This window comes from Rattus norvegicus, chromosome 10 (assembly GCF_021556685.1).
Source record: "Rattus norvegicus strain SHRSP/BbbUtx chromosome 10, alternate assembly SHRSP_T2T, whole genome shotgun sequence".
Classification (NCBI taxonomy): domain Eukaryota; kingdom Metazoa; phylum Chordata; class Mammalia; order Rodentia; family Muridae; genus Rattus; species Rattus norvegicus.
Window position 1 is genome coordinate 23,119,832 of NC_141543.1, and position 13,522 is coordinate 23,133,353.

The 13,522-nt window shown below is 51.5% G+C and overlaps 1 protein-coding gene across 3 annotated transcripts in view; it reads left to right on the top strand.

Moving 5' to 3' along the window:
* The window catches only part of Stk10 (serine/threonine kinase 10), a 97,259-nt gene that overhangs the window by 10,278 nt on the left and 73,459 nt on the right, over window positions 1-13,522 (top strand). For all 3 annotated transcript variants that reach the window (NM_019206.2, XM_087571090.1, XM_087571091.1), the window contains 1 exon segment: window positions 12,367-12,531. In NM_019206.2, the coding sequence (NP_062079.2) occupies window positions 12,367-12,531 (165 nt within the window).

A 13,522-nucleotide genomic window follows, 5' to 3' on the forward strand; every position in this document is an offset into this window, starting at 1 on the left:
TGGGCACAGTAGCTACTGTTACTAGTATATTTCAGAACCGTTAGTAAAGACGCTTTAGATGTCACACACACACACACACACACTCACACTCACATACACACACACTCGAACACACACACATACACACGCACACACACACTTGCACACACACACACTCACACACTCTCGCACACACTGTTCAGATATAATAGCTATGAATGAACAAGTGCCACACAGTGGATTCAGGACTCAGCTCTTAGCTTTTCCCTACTGTGTTTGTGACCCTGGATAAGCCACCTCACCCTCGGCCTGTGTTTAAGTTGATTGTTATTAGTTAAAACATTTAAAATCATATTTACTTTTTATGTGTGTGAGTGTTTTGCCTGCCTGCACGAATGTGCATCACCTGTGTGCCTGTTGGATCCCCCCGGAACTGGGCTTATGAGAGACTGTGGAGCACCAAGGGGGGCTGGGAACTGAACCCAGGGCTTCTGCAAGAGCAACAAATGCTCTTCATCACAGAAAAGTCTCTCCAGTCTTTGTATTTTATTATCTTTTAAATTGTGTGCATGTATGTATGTATGTATGTGTGTGTGTTATGTGTATGTGCACATATATATGTGCACATGAGTGCAGGTGCCTCTGGAGGCCAGGACACTGCATCCCCTGGCACTGGAGTTACAGGTGGCTGTGAGCCACCTGTGAGTGCTGAGAACTACCCTGCCATCCTGCAAGGGCAGCACATGCTCTTAACCCTTGTGCTGTCTTCACAGCCCTTCCACCTCAGTGTTCTGAGCTCTGTTTGTGGACTGATGGGGCCGGCCCACGGGTGCAGAGAAAGCCCAGCACTGAGAAAGCCAGGTAGACAACTGTTGTTGCTATGGTCCTGAGTCTGGGGCTAGACTTCAGATGATGATGGATACTTGGGGAGTGACAGACACATTCCCCGGATGTCCCTCATTGCTTGTGCTGAGGCCGCTCTGGCTAGATGCCTGGGGGTGGTTCCTAGGGTCAGCCTGTGTTTACTGCTCTATGGTATGAAGATAAACATGATTTGTTGGAGATAAGGAAGGCCACCCTGGGTCTGGCTTGTGCATGAGGCCTAAGCTTCCATCCTCAGTACACCAAACAACCCAAACCGGAAGGCCACCTTGGGGATGCCAAGGCCCCCAACTGTGACTGCCCCATGGTATGGGGTTTAGGGTGGCACCCTGGATATCAAGAGAGGCAGCTAGACTGTCCTGGAAGGAGGAAGCAGTGTTGGGTCTTGCTTGTTCCTATTTTCCTTTCTGGAAAGCACTGCCTTGTCTGGCAGCCCAAACCCATACCTGGCCTTTTAAGGTGGGTGCCACTGTCCAGGCTGGTACGCTTATGACATGGTGGCCCCTCTGTACTGGCGTGCCTCCATGTTTGTCCTCAGGAGTCTTCCTACCTTTGTTCTGATTCTTTGGCTCTTTTTTGAAGGATTCCAGGGCCCCCCCCCTTAACCTTCAAAGGCAACAGGAAATCTAAGGGCGCGACATGGCTGGGGGCCACTGTTAGTGAGGAGCCTAGAGGCCTAGGTGCCAGCATTGGCCTAGTTCTGACTCTGGTCTAGCTAGCAGCCGCTGGAGAGAGGATGGGAGTGGTTTGTGCTCCGAGGCCATTGGTGACTTAACACATGCAGCTAGAGGACTTGATCTCAGATGAGAGGGAAGGATGATGCTTACCTGTGCTTGGGGGCCTGAGAGCTTTCCTCAGGCAGAGAGAATGCCTGATGGGTGTAGAGAGAGGCTATATAGGAGAACTAGCTTATAATGCTTTAGTGGGGCTATGGTGGAGGTGCATTCATGTGTGTGCATGTACACGAGCGTGTGTGTGTGTGTGTGTGTGTGTGTGTGTGTGCTCTAGGTTTAAAGGTGTATATGCATCCTAGCTTGCTGTATTTGCTTGCTGCTTGCGCGGTGTGGGGAGTACAGGCAGCACCCCACTTGGCTGTACATTTTAAAGTAGTCATACAGATTTTTGGTTTGTCTGTCTGTCTGTTTATTTATTTATTTTTGGCAAGGTTTAACTTTTTAGTCCTTGGCTGTCCTGAAACTCTCTATGTATACCTGACTGGCTTTGAACTCCCACCTACCTCTCTGCCTTCCGGGTGCCAGGCTTAAAGGTGCACGCTGCCACACTAGCTCAGCAGAGGCCTTTTGAACGTTGCTAACGCACAGCAGTGATCAGTGGATGAAGTGACTGTCACGCAGACCCCAGGATTGTCACATACTTCGCATGTGTTGAGCGGTCTCCCTGAACCCTATGAATATATAAAATGATCATGTTTTAAATTAGAATGTGAAGACATTCAAATGTAGAGACATTAGAGCGCATCCTTTTTTTGTTAATCAGCTGGGCCTGTTCTAAGTGCTGTTCTCAAGTTCCCTCAGCAGACCGTCTCGGACAGGAGTCCTCAGTGTAGAAAGGTAGGCAGACAGGAACGCAGTCTGCTGCAGTCACCAGTCACACAGTGGAGAGTGCCAGCCTGGGCTGGCTGTGCTGCCCGTGGAGGCATGTGGAAAGCCAATCATACAGAACACAGAAAGCAGTGTCTGAGATTCTTTTGATTTTTCCTTTTTTGTGCTATTCTAGTATTACGATTTTTTTTCTGTGAACTTGTGCTATTTTTAGAATAATAAAAAAACAACACGGAAAGTTTGTACTGTGGGTTAAAAAAACTAAAACAAAATAAAAAGACAACAGCACCTGGGAAGTGGTGGCACATGCCTTTAATCCCAGCACACCGGAGGCAGAGAGGTTGGTGGAGCTCTGTGAGTTCGAAACCAGCCTGGTCTAGAGAGTGAGTTCCAGGACAGCCAGAGCTGCATGGAGAGATACCCTGTCTTGAAAAACCAAACCAAACCAAATCAAATCAACAGTGATTTGCTTGCTGTCTATAACTCTGAGATGGGGAACTGAGATGGGCCAAAGGATCCCTAAGTTGTAGGGATTAAGGGATGCTATTATAAACTGCAGTACCCCTTCCCCCGTGTTCTCTCTTAGGGCAAGAAGCAGCCTGTCAAAGCTGGAGCTTTGCCTCCCAGGATGCAGGGCCAGCTCATGGCCACCTTCCTCTCCATTCCCAATGATATCTTGGGGCTGGACTCCTCACCGTGTCTGAAAAGCTGGGACCCAAAGGTTCCCACATGCCTGGCCAAGTCGGACGGGTTGCCAGGCTCCTCGGCCAAGGCCACAGCTCCGTATCTTTGAGGCCGATCCTGTTTGGGTTTGGTCCCAAGCCAAAAGGGCTTGGAGGCTTAGCATTTCCTGGCTGGCCCAGGATGGCCCAGCAGGCGTCTCCTCTTGGGAGTGCTGAATGCACGTCTGTGGGCCTGTGGGTCTGTCACTTCTCCGCTTTTGTGCCACAGAGCCTTTGCTGTCCTCAAGTGTCACTTCTGAAACTTGGCTGGCTCGTTTGTCAGCAAGTCAAAGCTTCACTGGGAAGTGGCTCTCTCTACTTGGCAGGACTTGTTAGCTGTGTATGTCCTGGCCCAGCCAGGGCCTTTGGCTCTTGTCAGGCAAACAGGTGGCATCTTCCAGAACTAGAACAGGACCCCTGGAGAGCCAAGAGGAAACGGACTCTTGTAACTTCCCAGTCTTCTCCTGTTCTGTAGGAGTGCCGACTGGGCCTTCCTCCTCCTCTGTGTCTACCCATCCACTGTCTGCTTATCCCTCCTGCTGGCCACCAGCTACTCTCCTATTGCTACGAAGAGACCCATTTTTCCAAGGCCACTTGTAGAAGAAAGAATTTATCCGAGGCTTACAGTTCCAGAGGGTTAAAGCCAGTGACGATCATGGTGGGGAGCGTGGCAACCATAAAGAAGCAAACAGGTGCAGGAGCAATGGTTGAGAGCTCACAACCTGATCAACAATCGTGAGGCAGGGATAGAAGGAGCACCAGCTGGGGATGGCATGGGCTTTTGAAATCTCAACCCCCACCCCTGTGACACACCTCTTCCAACACGGCCACATGTTGAATCCTTCCTGAACAGCTGCATCAGCTGAGGACCAGGCATTCAAAGGAATGAGCCTATAGGGACCATTCTCACTCAAAGCACCACACCACTCATTTGCATCCATCCCCTCATGCCCCATCCTCCCCCCACAGACCCATCCATCCCCCCACCCACTCGCTCATCCATCTTCCCACCCAACCATTCATCCTCCCACCCATCCATCCTCTCACTCCTCCATCCTTCCTCCCACCCACCCACCCACCTATCCATCCATCCATCCTCCGTCATGTCTGTCTTTAAGGCTTCCTTCCCTGTTCTCCCCACCCCAACCCCCGGCCATTCTGTGCCAGGCTTTATAGGGGTGTAGGCTGAGAGGAATCAGACATGGGTTTGGCCTTTCATAGCTCACAGCCAGCTCAGATCTGAGTTGCACGTGACCGTAGCACCAGCAGCCTGTGTGGAAAGGGCTAACAAGGGCTCGAGTGGAGACCAGGGAGCACAGGCTGTGCCTAGCCAGCTTTAGGAAGCCGCTCAGTGCTGTGCATGTAGGTAGTGGAGCGAGAGGTGGTCAGGGAGGGCTGGGACCCAGTGCTTTTGGTCAAAGGCAAAGAAAGACCTGGGCTATGAGCCAGACTTGCCTGAGTTCAAGTCCTGACAGTTGCTTTCTGGTGTGTGACCTGGGACAGGTCTCTTCTCTCTCTGGGCCTTCTTTTTCTTTTCCACAGAAGGAGGTGATGTACATCTCCATTCCTTCTGAGCCAGTGCTCAGTGTCCTGCCTCCAGAACGCCTGCTGTAAGTCTTTCTTACCCTGCCTCCTCCTGCGTGCTGGCCTTACCAGCCTTTGATTCCCAACTCCTGCACACCAGGCTCTGGGTCTGTTACCCCCAGTCCCCTTCTTGAATGGATATTGGTCTTTGTCTCTCAATAACCAGTTCTTCTGTGGCCTGGTTCCCCCCAGAGCTGATGCCCACTCCCTATTCCCTGAACCAAAGCCCCCCTATGATTGGTGACACTCCTCACCATTCCCTACGACACAGATTGAAACCTGCTGCTTCCAGGGGCCTGGACCTCTTTTGACGCATGCCCAGCACAGCCATCAACATCCAGAGACAGGAAAGTAGAAACCTTTAGCTTTGCCTGCTCCAGACTTCAGCTGTTGGCCGGCACGTAGACACTCATGGACAAGTCAGCTGGAACTGTTTCCTCACACCTGAGCCGTAGCCAGGTTGCTAGGAGACCTCTACAACAGCTGTGTGTCTAGGGGCGGGAGTATCTGTACAACCCTCATGCCTCCCTCTCAGTCTCTGTCTGTCTTCCCCCCCCCCCCCCCCCTCTCATTTCTCTGTGTATTCTGGAACTTGCTCTGTGGACCAGGCTGACTCACAAGAACTCAGAGATCCACCTGCCTCTGCCTCCCAAGTCCTGTGACTAAAGGTGTGTGTCACCACTGCCTATCTTCAACTCCTTTTTCAGTTTCTGGAAGACAGACAGACAGACAGACAAACAAACAAAACTCTTCTGCAGCCTGGGACTTTGAAGATTCTCTCCTCTGAGGACATGTTCTACTACAGAGGGCTAGGGGTTAGTGCCTGAGTGTGGTATCCGCTGGAACGTTCTGCAGACGTGAGGGTGCTTTGTGTGTCTGCTGTGTTCAGTACACCAGCCACCTCTTCTTGGTCAGGAAGCATTTGCCACATGGCAGTGCCACCAGCTGAGGTACTCAGGTTTCACTTCATTATATTCTCATTCATTTATGCCTCCCTGGGTAGCTAGCAGCAGCCATCTGGACGGCGGGGCTCGGGCTGCCTGCCTCTGCCAGCCTGTAAGAACTTGTAAGGCCAGGTCTGGGGAAGTACTCACCTTCTGTCCAGGTGACTCCTTTACACTCCCTACCCTCACTGGGACTCATGTGCATAATCGCCAGCTGGCATCCGTGAAAGGCACTTGTTTTCCGAGGCCTGTCCTCAGCTCCTCTCTGTCTGTAGGAATGCTCTCTTCCCCAAGGGCAGTTTCTTTATCCTGTTTTGTTAGGATTACAGCTTAGCTGCTTTCCCTTGTCCTAGACCGTCCACTTGCAGTGTTTGTTAAAGGGTTGTTAATGTCCCATTCAGGCAATTCAGCCATCTCGAGTTAAGCATTTAGGCCAGTCCTTCCTCATTTCAGTAGTTATGGGCTGTGAGCTTGATCCTGTACCTTTCTTTTGTTGTCTTTCTTGAATTATTTCTTGGCTCTGAAGTCCCAGAAATAAGGGCTAATAGGCTTAAAAGGTATTTCAAACCTGTCTCAAAAAAACCAAACCAAAACAAACCTAGAACCGCTCTGGCCAGTTGTTTCCCTCCTTTGGAAGACTGAAGCTGTTTAAATTCTCCCCTGCAATGAGGGCCTCTATTTTACCACCTCGTCCCTGATGTCTGGTCACTATCGCTGTTTTTGTTAACTTAATAAGTGCACAGCAATCTGTTCCTTTTCCTCTCTTTTCCTTTTTAAGAGATTCTTTTGACAGGATAGCCCTGTGGTTCTGGCTTGCCTGTAGTCGTACTTTCCGAGTCGGTCCCCAGATCTCAAGTTATCTTTCCTGGGCATCTTATGAATGTCCCTCTGTGGTCAGTGTGGGACTGGAGACGGCCCTATGTGTGGCCAGTGCTAAAACACTTCCATACATGCCTGCTCTCTGTGGGAGCATCCCCAGATGGGAGACTCATTTCCTTTTTGGTAGCAAATGACATGAGTCCCCAGGGGAGTTTATTGCCCTGCATAACCAGTAAGAGACCAGTAGCGCTACTGGGGGCAACTGGCCCCAAATGCTCTGTGGTCCTCAGCACTCTGGCTCCCCCCCTCCCATGGGCATTGCTTCTATCTTGTCTTCACTCTCTGGCTGACTGAAGAAGAGACAAGATGGACTGCCCTGCATGAGGGTGGAGCTCGGTGGTAGGATGCTCGTCAGCGTGCGTGAGGCCTTGGTTTCAAGCCACAGCACCACTAAACGGTAACAGCAACCACAACTCAGGGCTGGGGAGATGGCTCAGTGTGATCACTCGCTGTGTAACCTTGAGGACCAGAGTTCGGATACACAGCACTGCCGTCAAAGCCAGTAATCCCAGTCCATGGGAGCTGGCGCCAGGCAGTCTCCTGAGGCAGACTGGCCAGAACTGTGAGTGATGTAGAAAGACACCCAACTTCAGATCTTCACATGCATGCATAAAAAACACGTGTCCACATACATGTGAACACATGCACACACACCATACATGCCAAAAAAAACCCCCAAACCCATCTTAGACTTGTTAAAATGCAGGACTAGGGATATAATTCAGTGGTAGAGCCCTTGCTGAGTGTGCATGAGCCTTAGATCTAAGCCCTAGCACACCAGCACAGGAGCCTTCCAGTCCACCAGTTTAGCCACCCGAGAGAAAGAAAAAGCCGCTTTTCTGGTAACTTCAGGGAAATGGAAAAAACACCCCAAACAGACAAGAAAGCATTCAGGGACAGTTTGCCCACCTTGGCTCACATGTCTAAGTAGCTGAACCAGCAGCTCCAACAAGGTTGGCTGTGACCTGTGGCTCTGACTGGTTGGGCCTGCATGTGTACCTGGACCAGGGTGGGAATCAGCCCCTCCGGATCTCGGACTGAGAAAGAGACACAGTAGAGTTTTGTAAGTACAGTGCAGAATGGGGTGCTCCAGGATTCATTTCCAGACAGCTGCAGAGGCTACGAGGCCCTAGACTTCTGCACCCCGTTCTCCTTCAGTCGTAGTGCTCAGGCTTGGGTCTCCGCAATTCTTTTTTTTTTTTTTTGGACTCTGTTTCTCCATCTGGAGAATGGGAATCAGGAACTTAGAGTTTAAGAACTGTGGCTGAAGGCCTTGCTGAAGGGAGAGGACCAAGTGGTCAGCTGGCCATCAAAAAAGGGACATGTCTGGGGCCTGTCCCAGGTCTCAGTAATCCCCCAGCTTCAGAACTGGCTTGCTGAACCCCTGGGATAGGGCAGGGTTCCTGGCAGGGCTGGGTGAGTGGCCCCACCTCCTCTAGGCAGGGCCCCAGGCTGTCACAACAGGGAGGATTGTTCCCACCGAGTGTCTGGGCCAGAAAACACAAGTGGCCACTGTCTCTGCTTTCAAGGGCGTGGGCTCTGAGGTTAGAGACCGCCAGCGAACAGCAGGACTGGGGATCCCCCTCGTCCCCCGCCTTCCTTGCCATGAACTGGTGGAGATGGATTTTTGAAACCTTAATGTTGTATGTTCATGGGAGTTCTGCCTGCTCACTTCTGCCTGCACCTCATTTGTTCAGACCCTCACCCCCATTCTCCAGGGTCTCCCCGTAGCACACAGAGAGCTTGGGCATAGTACTCCACTCTACAACTGTACAGATGGGATCCGGAGGCCCAGACAGGATTTGTGCTGACTGAATAGGCAACTCTGGGAAGCAGTTAAGTTTCAAGGACTTTGAAACCCCAGGGGCCCAAGTCCTGTTCATTAGAGCTGTACGGCCCTGGACGGTGATTTCCACCCCTCTCAACATATGGCTTCTCTTCATATGGGGTCTCACTCTGTTGGCCAGGCTGGGCTTGAGCTCCTAGGGTCAAGTGATGCTCCTGCCTCTGCCTTCCAAGGAGTTAGTTCAACAGCCACACACCTGACCGTCCATCTGGCCATTTCGTACAGAAAGCAGAAGCCGGGGACAGGCGGCAAGCGATCAAGCAACAGCCCTAGAAAGCATAGCATTCTCTTTGAACCCTAGTTCCAGGTCAAGACCACACGGCTCTAGACTCCATACTCCCTTCTCCAGGCCTCAGTCTGGGAAGTAGGCATGTGGCCAGTGCTTATCTCAGTGTCTGTGGGAGGCTCAGTGCCTGCGGCTATCAAGGCCCCTTGGTGCGAGTGGTTGGTTCTGGCTGTGCTCGTCATTGGTCTTTACCTCACGGCCGTTGAACCTTCTGGATGTGATTTGGTGCTCTGAACAGTCAGGCTCGGGACAGGTCTGGCCTTCAAAGCTCGCACTCCTATCTGAATCTCAGCTTCCTCTGTTGACCGAGAATGGTGTTTGCCTTCCTGGTCTGGGCGGCACTGGTCAGCACTGGCTGGTTTTGTGTGTGTGTGTGTGTGTGTGTGTGTGTGTGTGTGTGTGTGTGTGTGTTCATCCACTGTTGCGACATCTTCTGCTGCCTTTTGGGATTAGATTGCTGTCTCAGCCAGGATCTTAAGGAATTTGGTTTTGGCACAGCCACTGCATGGCCCCACCCTGGTGGGCTGTGGCACTGGGCACCGTCTGAGGAGTCCTGGTGTTGATACTGGCTCCTTGCTGGAGGCCCAGCCCTTTGGTCAATGTTGCTCTTACAGCGTAAGGCAAAGCGGGTTCTGTGCGCTCCTGGAAAACACTGGTTGTTCCTCCACATTTACAGGAAAATATCTTTTTTGAGGGAGCTCTGCAAAAGGTGTCATGCAGCCTCGGCAGCCACAGTAGTGACGAATAGATGGCCTTTGCCTAGTTCATGGTGGCTGAGAAGGTGCTGTGGTCACCTGACCCTGCCACCCCCAAAGGCCCACCCTTCCTCTCTGCCTCTCCAAAGGAAGTGAGGAGACTTTAGCTGCTTATCTCGTGTGTGTGTGTGTGTGTGTGTGTGTGTGTGTGTGTGTGTGTGTGTGTGTGTGTGTGAACTCACTCTGTAGTCTAGTCTCCAACTCAGGGATCTGCCTGCCTCTGCCCCCCCTGGTGCTGGGATTAAAGGCATACGGCAGTAACACTCACCACATCTCTAAAGAATTCTTAATCTGTTCTGAACAAGCACTGAAAATCGAGTTGAGGGGAAAAGAATCCCCTAACCCCACACACAACTTGCTGATCAGAGCTCCTGGTCTGTGTTCTGGAGGTTTCATGACCTCTACTCCAAGAAGAACTTTGGCAGGGGAGGACTGGTCACCACTGAGTGCAGGCTTCGCAGGACTGACAGCAGCACTCGCTGCTGTGGAGGGTGGTTGAGATGGTAATTGACCTAACACACTAAGAAGTGTCAACAGAGGGAGGGGAGCAGACTCTGTCTGCCATAAACAAGGAGCTGTCCTCATCCCTGCAGGGCGTTTGGAGCTCTTAGCAGCTTTGATAGAAGACTTGAGCTGAGAATAGACAGGAAAGTGCTGGTTGTAGGCTTCACACCCTTTCCTTCTTGAAGGCTGCCACGCCCATCATAAGCAGCCACCTGGTCCCTCTCAGCAGGATAGGTGACCTCTCCATGCAGATCTTTAATTCCTGAGGCCAGTTAGCTGTCTGAGTGTGTGGTCATCCTAAATGGACCTTGCCTGAGGCATTGCAAAGTCATCCGTTTGTAGAGGCTTCTCCAGGCTGGGGATTGGATGGACCTGTAGAGTGTGGAACAGCGGTTCTCAACCTGTGGGTCATGACCCTTTCACAGGGGTTGTCCAAGACCATGGGAAAACACAGACATTTCATTTATGATTCAGATCACCAGCAAATTTAGAGTTATGGAGTAACAGTGAGGTACTTTTACGTTGGGGTCACCACGACATGAAGAACTGTGTTAACGGTTGGCGGTGTTAGGAAGGTTGAGGATAGTCTGGAGACCGTAGAGAAGCTGCGGCGGTAGGTGACGACCCAGGTGCAGATCCCAGGCGTGTGTCTCCTCTCTGAGCTTGGACTTGCTTATTAGTCTTGGGCTGCAGAACTTGACTGCTGACTTGATCCTGTGAGGGCACACACACTGTCACTCAGGGGACTGCAGATGCACAGAAAGGGCTGTCCTGCTGTGTGTACAGTTGTCACGAGAGGTCACAGTGGGCGTGAGGCCCCACCCCCGAGGAAGGCAGAGGTGGAGGATCCACCAGCCCTGTGCTCGGTGACAAGCAGATGCTGGCTTCTAGGGCCCTGTCCACACTGTGAACTCTGCCCTTGTGAGTACTGAAGTGGAGAGGTCGAAGGTTGTAGCAGCATCTTTGGCAGCTTGGGTGATACTGAGGGAGTTGTGAGTCTCGTGTCCGGTTTCCGGGGTCCCCTTGTGCGGTGGAGTGGTGGCAGGCCTCCTCTGGTCACACACTTATGCCTCTCTTTTGGGGAATTTAAGTCCACAAGTCTTGGAGTCTTCACTACTGTCCGTTTCAAGGTTTGTTATTTTATTCTATTTATTTTATTTTAAGACACTGTCTCACTATGTAGTCCTGGCTGGCCTGAGCTCACCGCGTAAGCCCAGCTGGCTTCCAATTCGCAGAGATCCTCCTGCCTCTGCATCCTGAGTACTGAGATAGGTTTCCGGCCTGGCTTTTCTCACTTAGATTAGGGACCAGTGTTTATAAAGCTCGCTTGTCACTGTTTCGGCGTTTCGAGGTGGAGCAACAGCCGTTGCATGTGTGTGTCAGCCTCTTTGGTGTCCCTTAGGCGGGCCCCACCCATGGCTGTGGCAGATGGAGTAATGCACAACCCAGAATCCCCGCGTCGGGCTCCCCTTGGCTCTGGTGGGACTGCAGCTTCTGCATTGGTTGCTGGAGAAGGGAACTCTGGTGGTGGCCACCCAGTGCCCTGTTCTACTCCCAAACCCTCAGCCGCTCCTGTTAAGTCTGTCTCTTGACCAAGTCATCCTAGCTGGCAAAAGTTTTCACTGTCTTTTTCATCAGATAAGAAGCAGTGTTCTGGGCTGGAGAGGCGGCTCAGTGGTTAGGAGCACCAGCTGCTCTTCCCGAGGTCCTGAGTTCAAATCCCAGCAACCACATGGTGGCTCACAACCGTCTGTAACTCCAGTTCCAGAGGATCTGGCGCCTTCACTCAGACATACATGCAGATAAAAGTAAATAAATGCACATAAGGGGGCTGGGGATTTAGCTCAGTGGTAGAGCGCTTGCCTAAGAAGGGCAAGGCCCTGGGTTCGGTCCCCAGCTCCGAAAAAAAGAACCAAAAAAAAAAAAATGCACATAAAAGTAAATAAATTTTAAAGAAGAAGAGGTGTTCTGCCTAGGTAACATGTGGCCAGGAGGCAGTTTTACTATGATACATGCCTGCTACACACACACACATGCACACGACTGACAAGAACCTTAAATGGTTCAGGCTGACAGTGCTCATGAGTCCTCATTTTAGGCTTTTCCTGGCCAGCTGTCAGGAAGTGTTTTCCTCAGAGTTTTTATTTTTCTTTTCGTTTTCATATTATAAATATTTTATTTTTACGGATGTGCATGTCTGCTTTGGCCCAGTCTTGTATTTACGGTATGGTTATATCTTACTTCCTTATTAGACACATAGAATGTTCTCTCTGGTGACACCGCGTGTGCCCCGGCCATTGTCGGGAGTGTCTGTGTCCCCTCAGATGTCCGCCTCTGTGTTCACACTTGCATGGGGGCCTGGGAAGCCTCCCAGGTGTCTCCTGCCCGACCTGCCTTGTAACCCTCCTGTCTCACCTTTGCAGGCCAAAAACAAGGAGACGGGCGCCCTGGCAGCAGCCAAAGTCATTGAGACTAAGAGCGAGGAGGAGCTGGAGGACTACATCGTGGAGATCGAGATCCTCGCCACCTGCGACCACCCATATATCGTGAAGCTCCTGGGGGCCTATTACTATGACGGGAAACTATGGGTAAGAGCATCTGCTGTGTGGGCCAGGGTTGCAGCAGGGAGAAGGTGAAGTGGGCTGCTCTGAGCCTTTGGCCTCTCTTCCCACCCCCACCCCCACTTCCCACACTCATGCAGAGGCTGCAGATACAGCAAAGTGCTGTGGCGTCTGACCTAGAGAAGGCTGGGCACGTCTGTAGCCATGTGCGAGTGGAGGAGTGTGTTCCTAGAAGTCTAGAACAGTACGAGGGGTATTGGTGCTCAGAATTTCTGATCTCAGACTGTCAGTTGTGCGGACTTAGGGAGGTTCCCCTGGTAAAGCCGTTGTGTGTGGTTGAGGTCTGACATCCTCTCAAGCCTGAACGTGCCACCCCATGAGGAATTCTAACCTCGTGGTGTCTTGAACATGGAGCATTCCAAGGTTAAGCGAGTCAATTCTGGATGGGTGCCCAGAGGCTTGGCATGGATGGGGCAGCGCTTGAGTGCTGATCTGGTGTCGTTTGCAGGAGTCACAGATCTCCTGCTAATGTGTTCTCCCACTGTGAGCCCTGGGCTCCTGCAGGGGCCATGGGACCCCACTGCCTTCATGGGCTGAGGTTGCCCTGCAGTTACCTCTGTCACAAGCCTGTCTCATCTGATACTTCTCAACTTCTCAGCTGACAAAACCCAGATGCCCCAGAGTGGGCATCTTGGAGAACTTGTGTTTTGCCAACTTTCTTTCTGTCTCTGTCTGTCTGTCTGTCTGTCTCTCTCTCTCTCGTGTGTGTGTGTGTGTGTGTGTGTGTTTCCAATGGTGAGGACTGAATCCAGAGCCTTGTGTATGCTAGCCAAGTACTCTACCATGGAGCTACATTCCAGCCTGATAGACTATATATAGAGACTACATACGTACATGACATACCCACACATATGTAAATAAACCCCTCCCAACTCTAGGCACCCAGGAAGCAAAGTGATGTGCGTGCAGGAAATATCTCAAGTAAATTCTGGGTACAGCTGGCACTGCCAGAATCCTG